Raw genomic sequence first — 23,210 nt, forward strand, 5'->3', positions numbered from 1 at the left:
CAAGGATAGACTTTCCTGGGGATGTTAAGGAGGATATCCATCATTGGTTAGGATGAACATATCAAGGATAAACCGCCCAAACAAAAAGTAGGAATTACATCTATCAAATGCTGGATAGAATACCATCAAAGAGAATATCCGTCACCGGTTAGGATGAACATATCAAGGATAGACTCCGAGGGAAAGACTATGGATTATATTATCAGTTACTAGATATAAGACCACAAAGAGAATATCCTTCATCGATTAAAGTGAACATATCAAGAATAAACTCTGCAAAGGGAGAAAAAGTAGTATTTATAACTACCGGTTACTTGGTAGAAGATTGCAAAGAGAAGGAAACCCGTCATCGGTTAGGATGAACATATCAAGGATTAAATCTCTGGGAAAACAAATAGGAATTACAACTACCTTTTTACTGGGTAGAATACCATCAAAGAGAGAATATCTGTCACCGGCTAGGATGAACATATCAAGGATAGACTCTGAAAGGGAAGAAAATATCCGTCATCGATTAGGATGAACATATCAAGGATATACTTCCTAAGGAAACGTAAAAACGAACCCGCTAGGGAGAAAAAGGGGTTACTTTTTCCGGGCATTGGACGAGAAGAAACAAATTGCAAACTAAGAAGAATATTACCAGTTACTAGGTAATAGACTCTTAGGGGACCAAAAATATCTATCTAGGTAAGATCTAGAAAGAAACGGTCAATCAAGACTTAAACCGATGAGGATATAACTCAAGGGGAGTGGTTCCATCCAGATAAAAAACTGGAGAGGAAGCTGAAATAATAGTCATCCACGAGAAAATAACTCAGTGGGGAAAGGAGAAAGGTTAAAGTCTTTCTACTTAAGGGGCTGACACTCTACAATTGAAGAAGGACAGACACACTAGACTTGTATGGGGATAAAGTACCACCATAATAGAGAATCAAATTACAAGAATGAATCACTAGGTGTAATGGTGCAATAATGAAGTTACATAAGTGTATATGCATATATATATATATACATATATATATATATATATATATATATATATATATATATATATATATATATATATATATATATATATATGATGATTATACTGACAAAAGGATCACAAAGGATACAAAATGTCACTGATATGAATCATCGATACCAATCCTAGCCAATCCACAAAAGAGGGAAACAACTCCTGGAGAAAAGATCAACATCTCAAAGGCTCAACCCTAGTTGGGGAAGAAGAGAGGAGGTTTGCCGAGGAAAACGCTACCAATTATGTGGGGAATTTTTAGGTCAACACCATTTCAAATGGGAGACAACCCTATAGGAAAACAAACACCAATAGTTTCTCAGAAACCAGGAGGAAACTCTGATTGAGAGCGAATCTAAGGGCGACTTGTGGGGAATCAAAGTTCTACTGATACCAACACAAACTGTTGTAACGGAACTGTAAGGCCCCAATTTTGACCCTATGATCCCTCATGCTACCTCATCATATGCATTATCATTGAGATCATACCTTGGCATCCTCCTTACCCCTCTTTCATTGGGTTTGCATTGGGTGAGATCACCAAGCACTATGTGATTGTATCATACTTGTATTTTATCATTCACTAACCAAAATGCTAAAAATATGTCTTTGTATTTGTCTAACTCTTTTGTAGGTAGGGCATGATCACCATTGATCTATGAAGTTCACATCTAGGGTTTAAGACCCTCATTGCTAAGAAAAGCTCAACCAAGGAATGATATACAATGGCTCTAGACATCATATATGAGTCCCAATGATCTCTAAATTTCATTTTGATTAAGTTTTCTTCTAGAGTTTGGAGTTGGTTTGCTTTGGAAACCCTAGTTCATCTGGGTATCTTGAGTAACTTCTTCAACAAGCTTCCTCACCAATTGATTAAATATCTCAAGGGACACTTCAAATTTCATCATCTTATGCATATATGATCTCCCATGAGTCCTAAAAGTCAAGAGAATTGCAAGTTAGCAAGTTGGTTGATGGTAGTTAGCCAGATGAATTCATCTAATCAAAACTGGGTCTCCTTAGACCCTATCTCCTATAATTTTCATCATATGAAAATGATTCCAAGAGAAACGTTACTCTAAATGACATTCCAAAAAACTTTCATGTTTAGGTATAGATCTAGTTTTTCTTGGAAAGTCATTTTTTATGTTGAAACATTATAGGTCATTTTGTCTAATCCCTAATTTGATTGTCAACTTCCTAAGGCCATAACTTTCTCAATTTTTATGAGATGAAAGATTTCCAAGTTGCATAATAAAATTAAAGATGTCTACTTTAACTTTGATGTTTGGAGTGAGAGCTAATTCAACTTTTATGAGCATGTGATATGAGGATACATTATAGGTCACTTTGGACCAATACCATTGAACAAGTGATTTTCCTCAACTTCAAAAATGCATAACTCTCTCATCCCAAATCCAAATGATGGTCAAATTTGTGACCATTTTAAAGGTTTTTGAAAGAGATATAACTTTGATGGATACACGTTTTGAAGGAGAATTGCGATCCAAAACGCAGCGGAAATTAAAATTTTCTCCTTTAGAGATCCTTACGAATGGTCATGATCAGTGATAGAATATTTACCTCTTGTGACGATTGAAATCTTTGGTGCAGATCTCTTGTGACGATCAAAACCTTTGATGCAGATCCACGGAGCGATCACGAATGTTGAACGACGACAACGTCTCTACTCAGTCCACACGAACGGATTCCTTCAATCTCAGTGCTAGCTGGTACGAATGAAGGCTTTGAGTGAGAGAGAGAGAAAGAAAGAAAACGAAAATAAAGCAACCGAAATTAATGCTTCTGCACAAGGGTTCTATTTATAGAACCACTTGTGTGGGCTTCAAGCTAAAAGCCCACTTAAGTGTATTTTGGCCCATATTTTATAATATGCCTAAAATCACTTAAGCCCTTGGTACCTTACCATATTTCGTATTCTACTTAAGTACACCGTACCTTACGATGTTCTATAACTCACTTAAGTGCACCGTACCTTACGGTGTTCCTTAGTTACTCTATCTCTCATCAATCCGTCCTTTGTGTGTGACCCTGTAGGTTTTCGCGGCGTTGGCAATTATATTAAATCACGTATTTAACATAATAAACAGTGAGCGATATCTAGCAACACATCACTGCTACCCAAGACACGAAAATGTCATGTGATCTGACAATTCCTTCTGTGATAATACTTATGTGTATAATTACCCTTTTGCCCTTATGTCTATATTGAACACAAGGCATACACTGTGTCATCCTTGTCCAGTTCAATATTGGGCCCATAGACATTTATCCTGTTACGCAGGATGGGCAAATTCCATCTAGGTCACTCATGTCCCTCAGCATGCTTCGTGGAGTACCCATCAACTGTCTTTATGGTTATCCAGTTACGGACAATGTTTGATCAGCAATAAAGCACTCGACTCTACATCTAGGGTCCATAGTGGTTTCAGGTCGAAGAGTGGTATACACCATTATCACCATGAGAATAACTTATGACACTTTGCATAACTTTCTATATAGTATTCTCATAGCGGGTCAATCCGGTATAAATATTACTCTTAATATTCATACCTATGTTTAAGACTTGATAACTCCTTATCCATGATCCATGAGATATGATCATCAGTCTATATACATAATAGTCTTAATGCTTTAATGTCATCCCACTTCACAATAAAGCTCGACTACGGATACTTTAAGAATAGTGTCCTTATGTTTAATGTGATCTCATGATTAAGTCATACTTGATACATTAACCAGACTAGCTATTCTAGGGACTTTATTAAACAAACATAATAAAGAAAAAGCCTTTTATTATTAATAAATAATTCGATACAAGTACCAAAAGTATTGGCCTCTAGGGCTTACACCAACAATCTCCCACTAGCACTAGAGCCAATCAGGCATACCCTTAATACCCATAGATCTAGTATGGCCATCATGCTTCTGCTGCGCAAGAGGCTTTGTCAGTGGGTCAGCAATATTGTCAACTGTAGGTACTCTGCATATTTTCACATCTCCTATATCTATTATCTCTCGAATGAGATGATAACGCCTAAGTATGTGTTTGGATCGTTGGTGAGATCTAGGCTCCTTGGCTTGTGCGATAGCACCATTGTTATCACAGTAGAGACCAATGGGATCCACAATGCTAGGAACTATGCCAAGTTCACTAATGAACTTTTTTTTGATCCAAACAGCTTCCTTTGCTGCACTTGAGGCAGCAATATACTCGACCTCAGTTGTAGAATCAGCAACTGTATCTTGCTTTGAACTTTTCCAGCTCACAGCGCCACCGTTTAAGCAAAACACATAACCAGATTGCGATCTAAAGTCATCCTTATATGTCTGGAAGCTAGCATCGGTGTATCCAATTACAGCCAACTCTTCCTGACCTCCATATATCAAGAATGAGTCCTTAATCCTTCTTAAATACTTAAGGATATTCTTGACAGCTACCCAGTGAGCATCACCAGGATCAGACTGGTACCTACTCGTTGCACTTAAAGCATACGAGACATCTGATCGAGTACATAACGTGGCATACATGATAGATCCTATTGCAGATGCATATGGAATCTTATTCATGCGATCCCTTTCTTCCTTAGTTAAAGGGGATTGTGTTTTTGATAGACACATGCCATGTTGCATAGGTATGAATCCTTTCTTGGAATCATGCATATTAAAGCGTCTCAACACTTTGTCTATGTATGTACTCTGACTTAGGCCAAGCAGTTTTTATGATCTATCTCTATAGATTCTGATTCCTAATATATAGGCTGCTTCACCTAGGTCCTTCATAGAAAAGCATTTCCCCAACCAAGACTTTACTTGTTGTAGGGTAGGGATATCGTTTCCAATGAGTAATATGTCATCTACATATAATACCAGGAAAGCGATCATGCTCCCACTAACCTTCTTGTAGACACAAGGCTCATCTTCGTTCTTGGTGAATCCATATTGTTTTACTGTTTCATCAAAACGAAGATTCTAGCTTCTGGAAGCTTGCTTCAATCCATAGATTGATCTTTGTAACTTACATATCTTTTGGGCTTCCTCTGGTATGTCAAATCCTTCAGGCTGTGTCATGTACACATCCTCAAGAAGATTTCCATTAAGGAAAGCAGTTTTGACATCCATCTGCCATATTTCATAATCATGATATGCAGCGATAGCAAGTAAAATCCGAATAGATTTAAGCATTGCAACTGGTGAAAAGGTTTCATCATAGTCAATCCCATGAATTTGTTTATATCCTTTTGCAACCAGTCTTGCCTTATAGGTATGTACCTTACCATCCATGTCAGTCTTCTTTTTGAAGACCCACTTGCATCCTATAGGGTTAACTCCTACAGGAGGCTCTACCAAGGTCCAAACTTGGTTTGTGTACATGGAATCCATTTCAGATTTCATGGCTTCTAGCCACTTCTCAGACTCGGGACCAGTTATGGCCTCTTGGTAGGTCACAGGCTCATCTTGATCCATGAGTAATACATCACCTTGATCAGTTATGAGATATCCATATCTCTCAGGTAGTTGACATATCCTGCTTGACCTACGCTGGTCTTGTTCTACTTGAGCAGGTTGCTCTTCCACAACTTCTTGCGTTTCCTGCTCTAATTCCTCCATAGGTGTATCTATGCTTTGTGATTCTTGAATTTCTTCAAGCTCTACTTTCCTCCCACTGGTTCCTTTGGAAATAAAATCCTTTTCTAGGAAAACTCCAGTTCGAGCGACAAACACTTTGCCCTCAGAAGGATTGTAGAAGTAATACCCTCTTGTTTTTTAGGATACCCCACAAATAAGCATTTGTCAGATTTGGGCTCAAGCTTAGTTGAAAATTGTCGTTTCATATAAACCTCGCAACCCTAAATCTTTATGTAAGTCATATGTGGTTTCTTACCACTCCATATCTCATATGGTGTCTTCTCAACCTTTTTGGATGGAACACGGTTAAGTGTGTAAGCTGCTGTCAATAGTGCATGTCCCCAAAAGGAGTTTGGAAGATCGACGTGACTCATCATGGATCGGACCATGTCTAACAGGGTTCGATTTCTTCTCTCAGATACACCATTCCATTGGGGTGTTCCAGGAGGAGTAAGTTGGGATAGGATCCCACACTCTTTCAGATGGTCATCAAACTCTAGGCTTAAATACTCACCACCTCGATCTGATCGAAGAGTTTTAATATTCTTACCTAGTTCATTTTGTACTTCATTCTTGAATTCCTTGAACTTTTCAAAGGACTCTGATTTGTGTTTCATTAAATACGCATAACCATATCTACTGAAATCATCAGTGAATGTGATGAAGTACTGAAAACCTCCTCTGGCTGGTATGTTCAGTGGTCCACATACATCACTATGTATTAGGCCCAAAAGATCATTCGCTCTTTCACCTTTTCCTGTGAATGGAGACTTTGTCATCTTTCCAATTAAACAAGATCTGCATGTCTCATATGATTCATAATCAAAAGAGTCCAAGAGTCCATTTTTATGGAGTTTGGAAATGCGTTTCTCATTTATGTGGCCTAATCGACAATGTCAAATGTAAGTTGGATTTAACTCGTTAGGTTTCATCTTTTTAGTATTAATGTTATATATAGGCATTTCGAGATCAAGGAAATACAGTCCATTGCTCATTTGTGCAGTAGCATAGAATATATCATTCAAATAAATTGAGCAACAATTGTTCTTTATTATAAATGAAAAACCAAACTTGTCCAAACAAGAAATGGAAATAATATTCCTGCTAATTGCAGGTACATAATAACAGTTCTCTAACTGAATTATTAAACCACTAGGTAAAGTTAATACATAAGTTACTACGGCTAAAGCAGCAACCTTTGATCCATTGCCAACTCGTAGGTCAACTTCACCTTTTGCCAAATCTCTACTTCTTTTTAGCCCCTTCACATTTGTACAAATGTGAGAACCATATCCAGTATCTAATACCCATGATGTAGAAGTAGATAAATTTATTTCAATTACAAAAATACCTGAAGTTGAAGTCTCTACTCCATTCTTCGTATCTTCCAGGTACTTTGGGCAGTTTCTCTTCCAGTGTCAGGTCTTACCGTAATGGAAGTAGGTGCCTGCCTTTGCTATGCCTCCACTAGGCTTCAAAGCAGCAACAGTGGGTCTGGGTTTGGCAACTTCCTTGCCTTTCCCTTTATCACCCTGCTTGGTGGGCCTTCTGTTCTGTCTCTTTCCATTTCCGATCATCAGAATGGACTTCCCTTTTGTCTTCAGATTCTGCTCAGTTGTTCTTAACATGCCTAGCAGTTCAGGAAGCGATTTGTCCATGTCATTCATATTGAAATTTAGGACAAATTGACTGAATCTATCTGGCAACGATTGCAAGATCAAATCAGTCGCAAGTTCCTTTCTGAGGGGAAAACCCAACCTTTCAAGGTTTTCCACATACCCAATCATCTTGAGCACATGGGGACTTACAGGGGCTCCCTCAGCTAACTTGCTTTGAAAAAGGGCTTTTGAAACTTCAAACCTCTCATGCCTTGCTTGCTCTTGATAGAGCATCTTCAGGTGTTCGATCATATCGAATGCTGCCATGTTCTCATGTTACTTTTGCAATTCTGAGTTCATGGTAGCTAGCATGAGACAAGCAGTTCCATTGGCATCATCGACATGCTTCTTATAAGCATCTCTTTCTGCCTTAGGTGCAGAACTAGGAGGTTCCGCTTCAGGAACAGGTTTCTCCAAGACATACAGCTTTTTATCATGTTTGACGACAATCCTCAGGTTTCGGTGCCAATCCAGGAAATTTGTCCTAGACAATTTTTCCTTGTCAAGGATTGATCGCAAGATGTTGTTAGAGGTGTTTGTTGTCATGGTAATCTACATAAGAATTAATGAAAATATAAGTATCAATAACATATTTAATTAGGCCTTTAATTAAATATGTGTTGGTGTAAGCCCTAGAGGCCAATACTTTTGGTACTTGTATCAAATTATTTATTAATAATAAAAGGCATTTTCTTTATTATGGTTGATTAATAAACTCCCTAGAATAGATAGTCCGTTTAATGTATTAAGTGTGACTTAATCATGAGAACACATTAAACATAAGGGCACTGTTCTTAAAGTATCCGTAGTCGAGCTTTAATGTGAAGTGGGATAACATTAAAGCATTAAGACTATTATGTTTGTAGAATGATGATCACATCTCATGGATCATGGATAAAGAGTTATCAAGTCTTAAACATAGGTATGAATATTAGGAGTAATATTTATACCGGATTGACCCGCTATGAGAATACTATATAGAAAGTTATGCAAAGTGTCATAAGTTATTCTCATGGTGATAATAGTGTATACCACTCTTCGACCTGAAACCAGTATGGATCCTAGATGTAGAGTCAAGTGCTTTATTGCTGATCCAACGTTGTCCGTAACTGGATAACCATAAAGACAGTTGATGGGTACTCCACGAAGCATGCTGAGGGACATGAGTGTCCTAGATGGAATTTGCCAATCCTGCGTAACAGGATAAATGTCTATGGGCCCAATATTGAACTGGACAAGGGTGACACGGTCTATACCTTGTGTTCAATATAGACATAAGGGCAAAGGGGTAATTATACACATAATTATTATCACAGGAGGTTTTGTCAGATCACATGACATTTTCGTGACTTGGGTAGCAGTAATGTGTTGCTAGATACCGCTCACTATTTATTATGTTAAATGCGTGATTTAATATAATTGCCAACGTCGCGAAAACCTACAGGGTCACACACAAAGGACGGATTGATGAGAGATAGAGTAACTAAGGAACACCGTAAGGTACGGTGCACTTAAGTGGAATACGAAATATGGTAAGGTACCAAATACTTAAGTGATTTTGGCATATTATGAGATATGGGCCAAAATGCACTTAAGTGGGCTTTTTAGCTTGAAGACCACACAAGTGGTTCTATAAATAGAACCCCTTGGGTAGAAGCATTGTCACTCCACTCAGAAGAACTCACTGAGACAGAAAACACAACTGAAGAGTTGGAATTTCGTATCTCTTTCTCAATCAAAGCCTTCATTCATAACAGCTAGCACTGCGATTGAAGTAATCCGTTCGTGTGGACTGAGTAGAGACGTTGTCATCATTCAACGTTCGTGGTCGCCCTGTGGATCTGTATCAAAGGTTTTGATCATTATCAGAGATCTGCACCAAAGGTTTGAATCGCCACAAGAGGTAACGATTCTATCACTGATCATGCCCATTCGTAAGGATCACTAAATGGAGAAATTTTTAAATTCCGCTGCGCCTTGGATGGCAATTCTCCTTCAGTGGTATCAGAGCCACTTACGAAACCATGAATCTGATAACTGTTTTTGTTCTGTAATAATATGATTAAAGACAGAATGAATCAAAGGTTAAATTGAGATCGATCAAGTTACATATATGTGATATATGTAATCCTGATGCAAAATACATTATATATGATATAGTGTTCTCGTTTCGTTCATTCAAACCCTCAATGATTGTTTTCCTTTGAGCGATCAATGGTCGTTTGCTTCTTGATCCGACACTAGTATGGTGAAGCAATGACGTGTTGATCAATCATACTGAATTAACAATCGAGATGTGTTTGACGGTCTGAAATTGGTGCATCAGGGTTAGTGACGGCACAAGGGTTGTGTTGTCAGAGAGTTATGCGATTGGGGCTTGACTGCACAAGAGTTGTGCGTTCTAAACACTTTTCCGAACAGTGTTAATCGGTTAACGCGTATGGTTAACCGGTTAACGCAATACGAAATAATTTTTTTTAATTTTCAAACAGTGTTAACCGGTTAACGTATTTGGTTAACCAGTTAACACAAGGCGGAAAACAGTTTTCCAAGAAATTTTTCAACAGTGTTAACCGGTTAACGCATATGGTTAACCGGTTAACGCAAGGCAGAAAAGAATTTTCTAAAAGTTTTCTAACAGTGTTAACCGGTTAACGCATATGGTTAACCGGTTAACGCAAGAAAAAATTCACCCGTTCGGCTAGAAAAAGTGCTTTGAAGTATCAAGTGTTGATAAGAAAAACGACGTCAATTTTAAATGAATTGTTCATTAAAATTTTCGAGCAGCGGACCCCCGGCTAACTCTGCGTAGTGTGATCGGTCGTCGAAATTTAATTTGATTTTAATTAATTAAAGGAATTAATAATAATAATAAAGTGTTTATTATTGTCTTGTGGTGATCGGTTATGGCCTTAGTTTTCCTTTATTTTGCTTTGGGTTTTTAAAATACGACCTGCGTGTCGTGCCTCTCTCTTAATCTCCCAAATGTAACTTCTTTTCTCATCTCACTCCCTCGTATGTAAAACGAGTTTCTTTTATGTAAAGTAATGATATGAAGAAAGCAAAGAAGTCAATGCCAAAAGAGGACAACCTTGAAGATCTTGCTTGGAGAAGCTTAGATCGTTGTTAGGTTAGCTTAGGTTCTCTCATTGGCTTGGGAGAACAATTGCGCTAGGGGCCATAACTGTTTCATTATGTATGTATGTATGTTGATGCATGTGAATGTATGTTGATGCATGTGAGAGACGGTTTATATAAACAAGCCGGTGAGATCAGAAAAAATTGCAATTCCCTCAAATTAAATATTAAGTTTATGCTTTCCAAGTTTTAACACTCATCAAGACTAATATCGGATAATGTAGGTTTCGCCTACGCGAGGTGCATGATTTATATATTAGTAAGGTGCGATGGGATAATTGTAATATCCAACTGTTAAAACAATGGGTCAAACTTAACTAAACAAATTATGAGAATATTATATATGTTTGCTTTCCAAGTTTTAGCACTCATCAAGACTAGTATTGTAACACCCCATTTTCTACCCACGAGTTATAACAACAAAATCAGAGTCGTAAAATTTTCTATAAATGGAATATTACATGTTCAACTTTAAACAATTTCCACTTTAAGGAATCACAACAATATGTAACACTTTTCTTAATTCGACAAAATAATGTCATTCACTCCAATAATTCAACTTCATAAAATCATCACGTTATTGTATTGTTTTTCATATACTGATTATAATTATTGTAACTCACCCCTTCTGTTGAATGTTGTCCTTATGTGACAACGTGCAGGTAATCCTGAGAAGTAGTCGGTTACCGTTATTCGGGTCAGTGGTCAGTCGCTCTGATACCACTAATGTAACACCCCATTTTCTACCCACGAGTTATAACAACAAAATCAGAGTCGTAAAATTTTCTATAAATGGAATATTACATGTTCAACTTTAAACAATTTCCACTTTAAGGAATCACAACAATATGTAACACTTTTCTTAATTCGACAAAATAATGTCATTCACTCCAATAATTCAACTTCATAAAATCATCACGCAGCGGATTCATAAAAAATTCTTATCATCTTTAAGCAACATAAGTACGGATAATGTAGGTTTCGCCTACGCGAGGTGCATGTTTTGTATTAGTTAAGGTGCGATGGGATAATTGTAATATCCAACTGCTAAAACGATGAGTCAAACTTAATTATATAATTTTATTATATATGTTTAGAAGCAAGAGTGGGGACAAATTTTCTGGATTGACACCGAAACCTGAGGATTGTCCTCAAACATGATAAAAAGTTGTTTGTCTTGGAGACACCTGTTCCTGAAGAGGAACCTCCTAGTTCTGCACCTAAGGCAGAAAGAGATGCTTATAAGAAGCATGTCGATGATGCCAATGAAACTGCTTGTCTCATACTGGCTACCATGAACTCAAAATTGCAAAAGCAACATGAGAACATGTCAGCATTCGATATGATCGAACACCTGAAGTTGCTCTATCAAGAGCAAGCAAGGCATGAGAGGTTTGAAGTTTCAAAAGCCCTTTTTCAAAGCAAGTTAGCTGAGGGAGCCCCTGTAGGTCCCCATGTACTCAAGATGATTGGGTATGTGGAAAACCTTGAGAGATTGGGTTTTCCCCTCGAAAAGGAACTTGCAACTGATTTGGTCTTGCAATCGTTGCCAGATAGTTTCAATCAATTTGTCCTAAATTTCAATATGATTGATATGGACAAATCTCTTCCTGAACTGCTCGCCATCTTAAGAATTGCCGAGCAGAATCTGAAGTCAAAAGGGAAGTCCATTCTGATGATCGGAAATGGAAAGAGACAGAACAAAAGGCCCACTAAGCAGAGTGATAAGGGGAAGGACAAGGAAGTTGCCAATCCCAGACCCACTGCTGCTTTGAAGCCTAGTGGAGGAATAGCAAAAGAAGGCACCTGCTTCCATTGCGGTAAGACCGGACACTGGAAGAGGAACTGCCCAAAGTACCTGGAAGATAAGAAGAATGGAGTAGAGACTTCAACTTCAGGTATTTTTGTTATTAATTTATCTACTTCTGCATCATGGGTATCAGATACTGGATGCATTTCTCACATTTGTACAAATGTGCAGCAACTAAAATGGAGTAGAGATTTGGCAAAAGGTGAAGTCGACCTACGAGTTGGCTATGGAGCAAAGGTTGCTGCCTTAGCCGTAGGAACTTATGAATTGACTTTACCTAGTGGTTTAATAATTCAGTTAGAGAACTGTTATTATGTACCAGCAATTAGCAGGAATATTATTTCCGTTTCTTGTTTGGACAAGTTCGATTTTTCATTCATAATAAAGAACAATTGTTGCTCAATTTATTTGAATGATATATTCAATGCTACTGCACAAATGTACAATGGACTATATGTCCTTGATCTTGAAATGCCTATTAATAACATTAATACAAAAGGGTGAAACCTAACAAACTAGGTAAGAATATTAAAACTCTTCGATCAGATCGAAGTGATGAGTATTTAATCCTAGAGTTTGATACCCATCTGAAAGAGTGTGGGATGTTAGACTATGGCACGGATCTAGAAGGGGGGGGGGGTTGAATAGATCCCAATTAAAAACTTGAGTCGGCGCTACCAATTTGAGAGAAAATTGGTTTTAAAAATTTGTTTTGAATGCGAAAGCGGCCGAGAGAAAATTTTAGTCTAAAACGAACCGTTATTGGAAAACCGGATATGCGTTAAGCTAATGGATTAGAGATAAAATGAAATACTAATCACTACACTATTTTCACACTCAATTGATATATTTCACTAACTAGCAAGCCTAGTTCCAATGATCCAAAATACCAAATTAAACTGAGTGCAAACTTAAGACAACTTTGGCTTATGCAAATTCACAAACACTTGGTGTGCATACACTCCAAGAGATATTTGAGTTGAGTAAGTAATTCAAATTTATCTAGTACAATAAACTATTGTACTTTGTATTCAAACAGCAGTTTTAGTTTCTTACTCAACTTATATCAACGTTTGGTAAAATTGCTTAAACTAAAATCACTTAATTTTTAAGCTGAAAAGCACTTATGCAGAAAATTAAAGAAGACAGAGATTTGATGAGGCAGTTCCCCCTCCGTCCTCGCTTCGGGGTACGTCTGCCCTCAATTCTAAAATTAGAATTGAGATGATTAATTAGATATCACCTGTGAAATTTAATCGTTTATACAAGGATTGCAAAGCATGTAAATAACAAAACTTCCAATGTGTTGAATGATGCTTCCTATCCTTGCTCCTTGATTCAAGATGAATCAAGACCTTCGATCGTTGTTGCTAGACCTCCGATTCCAGCCCCTTTGTTGAAGAATCTTCCGTTCTTCAAACCCTCGGCCCGGCTGATCTCAAACACAACGAGTCGAACCCGAATCCTTCACTTCAATGCCACCGAATCCGCTACTAGACTGATGAAGACTTCCTCTTCTCAATCACCTTCGCTCGGCTGAATATTGATGAAGCGATTCGTCCAAAAACCCCCAAACACAATCCCGTATTGGAGGACAAAACCCTAACGGTTTTATTCAAGAAAGAACCTGCCACAAGCTTCAACTCGAACTTGATTCTTCGATCACAGCTTCGAACCTTATCACCTTTAATCGATCACGAACCACATCAAAAGTAATTGTGTGCAGATGATGTGTTGTGAAATGTTGAAGATGAAGATGATGAGTCTTGGACACCTTTTTCACTCTTTCTTGTTTCCTTGAACACTTGAACTCAAATTGGCAAATGTTAGTTAGTAAAAGTGTTTTGACTTCTATATATAGTAACTGGCAAACCAACCAAAAATAACAGACTTTCAAACAGTGGAAATAACTCATAAAACTGAGTTTACGCACGAGCGGTCGACCATAGGTCGGCGTGCGCTGAGCCGTGAGTGATGCGCCGACCCCTATGGTCGACCCATGGTTCCATGCGTTGACCCAGGATAGCATTATTATGCCATGCGCTGACCTCTGGTCGACTCAAGGGATTTTTGCGCTAACCCGTGAGTTATGCGCCGACCCTTATGGTCGACGCAAAGAAGCATGCACTGACCAATCTCCAGTTTAGCTGAGCTTTGTGCTGACCCGTGAGCTTTGAGCTGACCCCTATGGTCGACTCAAGGCCTTCAAATCTGGATAAAACTGTGTTTTGTGATTTTCATGCATTTCGTCATGATCACACTTTGTCCACATGTGTTTTTAATCATTATAATAGGTTTAGACAAAGGTAGAAAAGGATATGATGGGTAATGTGTTGCATTTGTTTGTAGACGTGCATGATGGTCTTTTATCATCATCGAAACTTGCGATCGTATGTTGTCTGACTCTTTGTCTTTACATACTCCCCCTTTTTGATGATGACAACCTGTATAAGTCAACGTGACAAACAGCATGCAGTATTGACACATTTTGCACACTCCCCCTTTCTTTTGTAATCTAAGGCTATCTGCAGAAAGCGACTGTTAGTTGTGGGCATTTTTGTCTGCCTGCTTTGTGCACTTTTCTCCCCCTTTGACAACATCAAAAAGAGAGACAAAGTGATTATTCAAGATAACAAGGAAATTTCACAGGAAATAACATAAACAGATAATAATAACACACCAATGTCATTTCTGAGCAATAGTCATTTATTAAAAAACAAGTAAAACATAGAAATACATTCAAAATAACAATCAACTACACAGTGCATGTGAATGTCTATGTCCTAGTGGCGGTGTCCTGGATGATAACAAATGCCCGGGTTTTTTTAAGGGTCAGCCAGAGATGAAAGGTATTCGGTGACACCGTTCAGATGCTTGAGACTCTCGTCGATCGACCTTTCCTGAAGTTCAAATGAAGCCGAAAAGGTTGCTAACCGGTCATTCATGCTTGTAGAGAAGGAGTCGAGACGCTCATTTTGGGCTTGAAGTTGCTCGTTGATATGAGCATAGCGCTCATCTTGAGCTTGCATGAAGGACTGTTGAGCTATCTGCATATTGTGCATCATATTCAAAATTTCGGAAGATTCTGCTTGCTGTGGAGGGGACGGAGGAGATTCTTCTTCATCTTGGTGATACGGCTGGTAGAATTGACGTTGAGTTGACCAGCCCGTATGTTGCCATTCACCCCAGCCACCCCAGCGTGGAACATCTTCTTCAGTTGAATGCGACTGCTGAGCCCAAGCGGAGTCCGAGTAGTCGTGAGTGTCAACGGGTGGAGGATTATCATCTCCACCATTGTGATCAAAATCGTTCCTGGCGTCCTCTTCTTCATTTTCCTCGTCATCTTCTTGTTCTTCGCTTTCATCACTGTCATCATCTGCAGGAATATTTGCTCTGCGAATAAACTTATACATTCTCCGCTCATTGCACCAAAGATATCCCATCATAGACATAGTTTTTGTGCTAAACTCTTTGTCAGATGAGATGGAAGTGTACGGGAAAGTCGGATGATTGACGTTGGCTGCAGTGAGGACCTCTTGAATGAAGGATCCGTAGGCAAGAGCCGTTCCTCGTCCGGAATCACGTAGCCCAAACATTCTACTGGCAATGTAGTACGGCCAGTTGATTTTCATCTTATGTTTCAGAATGTAAATCAGATGAACCTCGGCCGGTTCGTGTAACACCCTTCTAAAATACCCCAATAATTAATTAAAACAACAAAATATGAATCAGAGTAGATATGCAATTTCAGGGTGTCACACTTGACACTTCACACCAATCACCAAATAACTTGTCATGCTCATTTATTAATCAAAATAAAACATTGCACAATTCGCAGCGGATAGAAATCTAACAACATTCGAACCATGTAACACATTACATGTAAAATTGTTCAACAACCAAAAATGAGAACAAAGTAAAACATCCCGTCCCGATGTTACATATACCAGAGCATGACTCACTAAGGAACTACACTAGACTCCAAGCACTAGCTTCTACTCAATCACTGCTCGTTACCTGAAACATAGTTGTAAGGGTGAGTTCCTCAATCGATATAATAAGCATTATAAAATATCATGTAATGTTAAGTAAATTAACACATTCATCACCCTAATCATATCACACATTCAGCAACGGCAACATCAACTCATAATCATACTTAACACAAACACAAATGCAAAACACACGTATAATATTAGAATACATCCATTCATATTATACGCCATACATACATTATGAAATGAGACTCCATGCATGCCGTACCGACTATTCGTGAACCCATAGTTCAACCTCACCGATCAAACCCAGATACGGCTACCAAGCTCACTAGTCCCACTCATTTGAGACCTAGTGACTCACTCACTAATTCCTCACCATGGGAATTAGCTACCACCATAAAGGCCATGCTATGCACGCTAAAACACCTAGCATGCAAACATCAACAACAATCCACAATGGACATATGCTCACACTCTAAGCCATAAACAACTCACTAACTCCTCACCATGGGAATTAGCTACCACCATAAAGGCCATGTTATGCACGCTAAATCACCTAGCATGCAAACATCAACAACAATCCACAATGGACATATGCTCACACTCTAAGCCATAAACAGTCCATTCACAATTGCATACATAATAGATATATTCACAGCATTATGCATACCATCATACATCATCAACATATTTATCACAGAATCATATCATGTCATGCCAAATAATAAATCACAATATTAGCACACTCTACTAATACTTATACTGCTCAAAACAACGGGAAATGATCGCTACTATATAATGCATCAGCTAAATTACATCACTCAGCTGAAACGACCAAAACTGCACAACAACAGCTCAGAAAAAATCAAACTTCTGCCCATACGCGTATGCCTCATGCCCATACGCGTATGGCACATTTCCTAGCCAAGCCCATACGCGTATGGCCTGTCTCATACGCGTATGATACGTGTACCACTTCTCCCATACGCGTACCAACAGAGACAAAACTATGTTAGAACATCATCTTCTTCATTCATACGCGTATGGCCTCACCCCATACGCGTACCACTCACAGGCTACGGTAAGTACACGCGTATGACGCGTATCAGCACCATTCTCCTCCCCTCCAGGCCATCTCATACGCGTATGGCCTAGTGTCATACGCGTATGACCAGAAACCAGAATTCCAGATCTGCTATGGGTTTTTCTCTGCTACGAGATTTCTCAGATCCAACCTCCCAAAGTCCAATTTTTACACAGCATTCGTTCATATTATCTAACACAGAACATACCCATTCAATTTCACAATTTCTAACCTTGTTACATCTAATTCCTACGAATTTTCTTCAATTATAAACCCATATCTCATTCATCCATAAGTTCACAATTTGCTGCATTCATCATCCTGATTAGAGTCAATTCAATGGCTTATTACTACCCATTACATGTTAACCCATAATACCCATTAAACGATGATAAACCCCCCTTACCTGAGTTAATCCGGCAATTGATTCTTTGACCTTCAACAATCGTGAATTCTCCTCTTGAGCCCTAGCCTCTTCTTCTCCCTTTCTCAGTTTCTTCTCTTTTCTCCTTTTTCCACTTTTTAGTCGCTTCTCTCCTTTCACGTGAAAAACCCTTTTTATAAATGGGACTCTTTACCGATTCCAACAATCGTTCCAATTCCAACTTTATTATTCCAATAATAATAATCCAATAATATTCCAATTATTTAATTAAATTAATAAATATACTAATAATAATATATATGAATAATAACCTCTCATTCATATTATCATCATAATATATTATTAAACTTAAATTAAATAATTATCATATTTTATCGGGGTGTTACAACTCTCCCCCACTAAAAGAGTTTTCATCCTCGAAAACATACCTCAAGCGAATAACTCTGGATAAGGCTCCTTCATCTGACTCTCAAGTTCCCAAGTCACATTGCCACCTGCTGGTCCTCCCCAGGCTACCTTTACCAAAGCAATCTCTTTACCCCGCAACTGCTTCAACTCTCGATCCTCGATCCTCATAGGTGATGTTTCAACAGTCAGGTTATCTCTCACCTGTACATCATCTACTTGGCCCACATGCGACGGATCAGGAATGTACCTCCTCAACTGAGATACATGAAAAACCTCATGCAAATTCGCAAGTGACGGCGGTAAAGCGATACGATAGGCTACCTCCCCTATCCTCTCCAAAATCTGATAAGGACCAATAAATCGAGGTGTCAACTTCTTCGACTTCAAAGCTCGACCAACCCCAGTTATCGGAGTAACACGAAGAAACACATGATCTCCCTCTTGAAACTCAAGTGACTTCCTCCTCTTGTCGTGATAACTCTTCTGACGACTCTGAGCAATCCTAATCTTCTCCTGAATCATCTTAATCTTTTTCGTAGTTTGTTGAACAATCTCCGGTCCAACCACAACACTCTCACCGGACTCATACCAACATAAAGGTGTCCGACATCTCCTACCATACAAAGCTTTAAACAATGCCATACCAATGCTCGAATGAAAACTATTGTTGTAAGTAAACTCAATCAAAGGTAAATAACAATCCCAAGCACCTCCCTTTTCCAAAACACAAGCCCTCAAAAGATCCTCCAGTGACTGAATCGTCCTCTCAGTCTGACCATCAGTTTGCGGATGATATGCAGAACTCAATCTCAGCTTAGTTCCCAAAGCCCTCTGCAAACCTTCCCAGAACTTCGATGTAAATCTAGGATCTCTGTCCGAAACAATACTCGACGGAATACCATGCAAACTTACAATTTTCTCAATATACAACTCAGCTAATCTCTCTAACGGATAATCCATTCTGATCGGAATGAAATGAGCCGATTTTGTCAATCTGTCAACAATCACCCAAATAGCTTCAAAATTCTTAATTGTCCTCGGTAAACCAGAAACAAAATCCATACTGATACTATCCCACTTCCACTCTGGAATAGCCAACGGTTGCATTAGCCCAGACGGCTTCTGATGCTCAATCTTTGACTTCTGACAAGTCAAACAAGAATAAACAAAACTCGCAATTTCTCTTTTCATTCCCGACCACCAAAATAACTTTTTCAAATCATGATACATCTTCGTAGCCCCAGGATGAATACTCAGGCCACTACGATGTCCTTCCTCAAGAATACTCTTCTTAAGTTCGGTAACATCCGGAATACACACCCGATTACCAAATTTCAAAACACCATTCTCATCAACTCTGAATTCACCACCTCGACCTTGATTCACTAGAGTTAACTTATCAACCAAAAGCACATCGGATTTCTGACCCTCTCTAATCTCATCCAGAATACCACTCGTTAACTTCAACATTCCCAATTTAACACTATCGTGAGTACTCTCACACACCAAACTCAAGTCTCTAAACTGCTCAATTAAATCCAATTCCTTAACCATTAACATAGACATATGCAATGATTTCCGACTCAATGCATCAGCCACTACGTTTGCTTTACCCGGATGGTAATTCAAACCAAAGTCATAATCCTTCAGAAACTCTAACCATCTCCTCTGTCTCATATTCAGCTCTTTCTGATCAAACAAATACTTTAAACTTTTATGGTCACTGAAAACCTCAAATCTTGACCCGTACAAGTAATGCCTCCATAACTTCAGAACAAATACCACAACTGCCAACTCTAAATCGTGTGTCAGATAGTTCCCCTCATGATCCTTTAGTTGTCTCGAAGCATAAGCTACCACCTACTTATTCTGCATCAAAACACCACCCAAACCCAACAATGAAGCATCACAATAAACCTCAAATGGTTCCGACGGACTTGGTAATATCAAAATAGGAGCAGTAGTTAACCTTCTCTTTAACTCTTGGAAACCTTCTTCACATTTTGAGTCCCAAACAAACGCTTGCCCCTTTCTAGTCAACATCGTCAACGGTAATGCCAACTTAGAAAACCCCTCAATGAATTTCCTATAATAACCTGCAAGTCCAAGAAAACTCCTTATCTCAGAAACTGACTTCGGAGCTTCCCACTTAGATACCGCTTCTATCTTAGAAGGATCAACAGCAACACCACCTCTTGAAACCACATGACCAAGAAAACTAACCTCTTCTAACCAAAATTCACACTTGGACAGTTTAGCAAATAACTTCTTTTCTCGTAGAACTCCTAAAACCACTCTCAGATGTTCAGCATGCTCTTCTTCAGATTTCGAATACACCAAAATATCGTCAATAAACACCACAACAAACTTGTCTAGGTACGGATGGAAAATCCTATTCATATACTCCATAAATACCCCAGGCGCATTAGTCACACCAAAAGGCATTACAGAATAATCATAATGTCCATACCTTGTTCTGAAAGCAGTCTTTTGAATATCCTCAGTTTTCACACGTATCTGATGATATCCCGATCTCAAATCTATTTTGCTGAACACACTCGCACCAACCAACTGATCCATCAAATCATCAATCCTCGGAAAAGGATACCGATTCTTGATCGTCACTTTATTCAGTTGCCTGTAGTCCACACACAACCTCATAGTACCTTCTTTCTTTTTAACCAATAACACAGGTGCGCCCCACGGTGACACACTCGGACGAATAAATTTCTTATCCAACAGATCTTCCAGCTGACTCTTCAATTCAGTTAACTCAACAGCAGATATACGGTACAGAGCCATCGATATCGGCCTAGTACCAGGTACCAAATCAATCGAGAACTCAACTTCACGCTCTGGCGGTAATTCATTCACTTCTTCAGGAAACACATCAGGAAAATCACACACCACGACTAGATCGCAAATCACCAGTTTATCTTTAGCCTCCAAAGTCGCTAACAGCATAAACAACTCTGCCCCATCTGCTACTGCCTCATCATAGGGAGTGTAATACTTCGACAACTCTGTGAACTTAGCAGCATACTCAGTAACAGACCGGTTGCCCTGCTTCAATTCTAAGAACTCTATCTCTTTCTTTCCTCTGACATCCTCTGGAAAGTACTTCCTCAGGAATCTTTCTCTGAACACCGCCCAAGTGATCTCAGCACTCCCAGCAGCTTCCAACTCAGTGCGGACAGCAACCCACCAATCATCGCTTCCTCTGACAACATATGCGTACCGAACCTGACCTTCTGGTTATCGGCACACTCAGTCACTCGGAAGATCCTCTCGATCTCCTACAACCACTTCTGAGCACCATCTGGATCGTATGCTCCCTTGAACATTGGAGGATTGTTCTTCTGGAACTCACTCAGTTGACGAGCAGCTCCCAATCCCACAACATTCGGATTCCCTCCAAGTACTCCAGCTAGCATACCCAGAGCCTCAGCAATCGCAGCATCGTCTCTACCTCTTCCAGCCATCTCTATTCTGAGAACCCAACACGCTAAAACAATAAGTACTGATAGGGTTACACAACACCTATCACATACAGGGAAACAGAATAATTACGACTCGACTCGACCGACTATGCTCTGATACCACTAATGTAACACCCTTCTAAAATACCCCAATAATTAATTAAAACAACAAAATATGAATCAGAGTAGATATGCAATTTCAGGGTGTCACACTTGACACTTCACACCAATCACCAAATAACTTGTCATGCTCATTTATTAATCAAAATAAAACATTGCACAATTCGCAGCGGATAGAAATCTAACAACATTCGAACCATGTAACACATTACATGTAAAATTGTTCAACAACAAAAAATGAGAACAAAGTAAAACATCCCGTCCCGATGTTACATATACCAGAGCATGACTCACTAAGGAACTACACTAGACTCCAAGCACTAGCTTCTACTCAATCACTGCTCGTTACCTGAAACATAGTTGTAAGGGTGAGTTCCTCAATCGATATAATAAGCATTATAAAATATCATGTAATGTTAAGTAAATTAACACATTCATCACCCTAATCATATCACACATTCAGCAACGGCAACATCAACTCATAATCATACTCAACACAAACACAAACGCAAAACACACGTATAATATTGGAATACATCCATTCATATTATACGCCATACATACATTATGAAATGAGACTCCATGCATGCGGTACCGACTATTCGTGAACACATAGTTCAACCTCACCGATCAAACCCAGATACGGCTACCAAGCTCACTAGTCCCACTCATTTGAGACCTAGTGACTCACTCACTAATTCCTCACCATGGGAATTAGCTACCACCATAAAGGCCATGCTATGCACGCTAAATCACCTATCATGCAAACATCAACAACAATCCACAATGGACATATGCTCACACTCTAAGCCATAAACAACTCACTAATTCCTCACCACGGGAATTAGCTACCACCATAAAGGCCATGTTATGCACGCTAAATCACCTAGCATGCAAACATCAACAACAATCCACAATGGACATATGCTCACACTCTAAGCCATAAATAGTCCATCCACAATTGCATACATAATAGATATATTCACAGCATTATGCATACCATCATACATCATCAACATATTTATCACAGAATCATATCATGTCATGCCAAATAATAAATCACAGTATTAGCACACTCTACTAATACTTATACTGCTCAAAACAACGGGAAATGATCCCTACTATATCATACATCAGCTAAATTACATCACTCAGCTGAAATGACTAAAACTGCACAACAACAGCTCAGAAAAAATCAAACTTCTGCCCATACGCGTATGCCTCATGCCCATACGCGTATGGCACATTTCCTAGCCAAGCCCATATGCGTATGGCCTGTCTCATACGCGTATGATACGCGTACCACTTCTCCCATACGCGTACCAACAAAGACAAAACTATGTTAGAACATCATCTTCTTCATTCATACGCGTATGGCCTCACCCCATACGCGTACCACTCACAGGCTACGCGTAAGTACACGCGTATGGCGTGTATCAGCACCATTCTCCTCCCC

The 23,210-nt window shown here is 39.0% G+C and overlaps 1 protein-coding gene across 1 annotated transcript in view; it reads right to left on the minus strand.

Moving 5' to 3' along the window:
• Window positions 1–202: 202 nt before the first annotated feature.
• The window catches only part of LOC127129989 (uncharacterized), a 171,717-nt gene continuing 148,709 nt past the window's right edge, over window positions 203–23,210 (minus strand). Inside the window, exon 3 of the mRNA XM_051059076.1 lies at window positions 203–273. Coding sequence (XP_050915033.1) covers window positions 203–273 — 71 coding nt within the window. The remainder of the gene's footprint in view (window positions 274–23,210) is intronic.

Source organism: Lathyrus oleraceus, chromosome 3 (assembly GCF_024323335.1).
Source record: "Lathyrus oleraceus cultivar Zhongwan6 chromosome 3, CAAS_Psat_ZW6_1.0, whole genome shotgun sequence".
NCBI classification, from domain to species: Eukaryota; Viridiplantae; Streptophyta; class Magnoliopsida; order Fabales; family Fabaceae; genus Lathyrus; species Lathyrus oleraceus.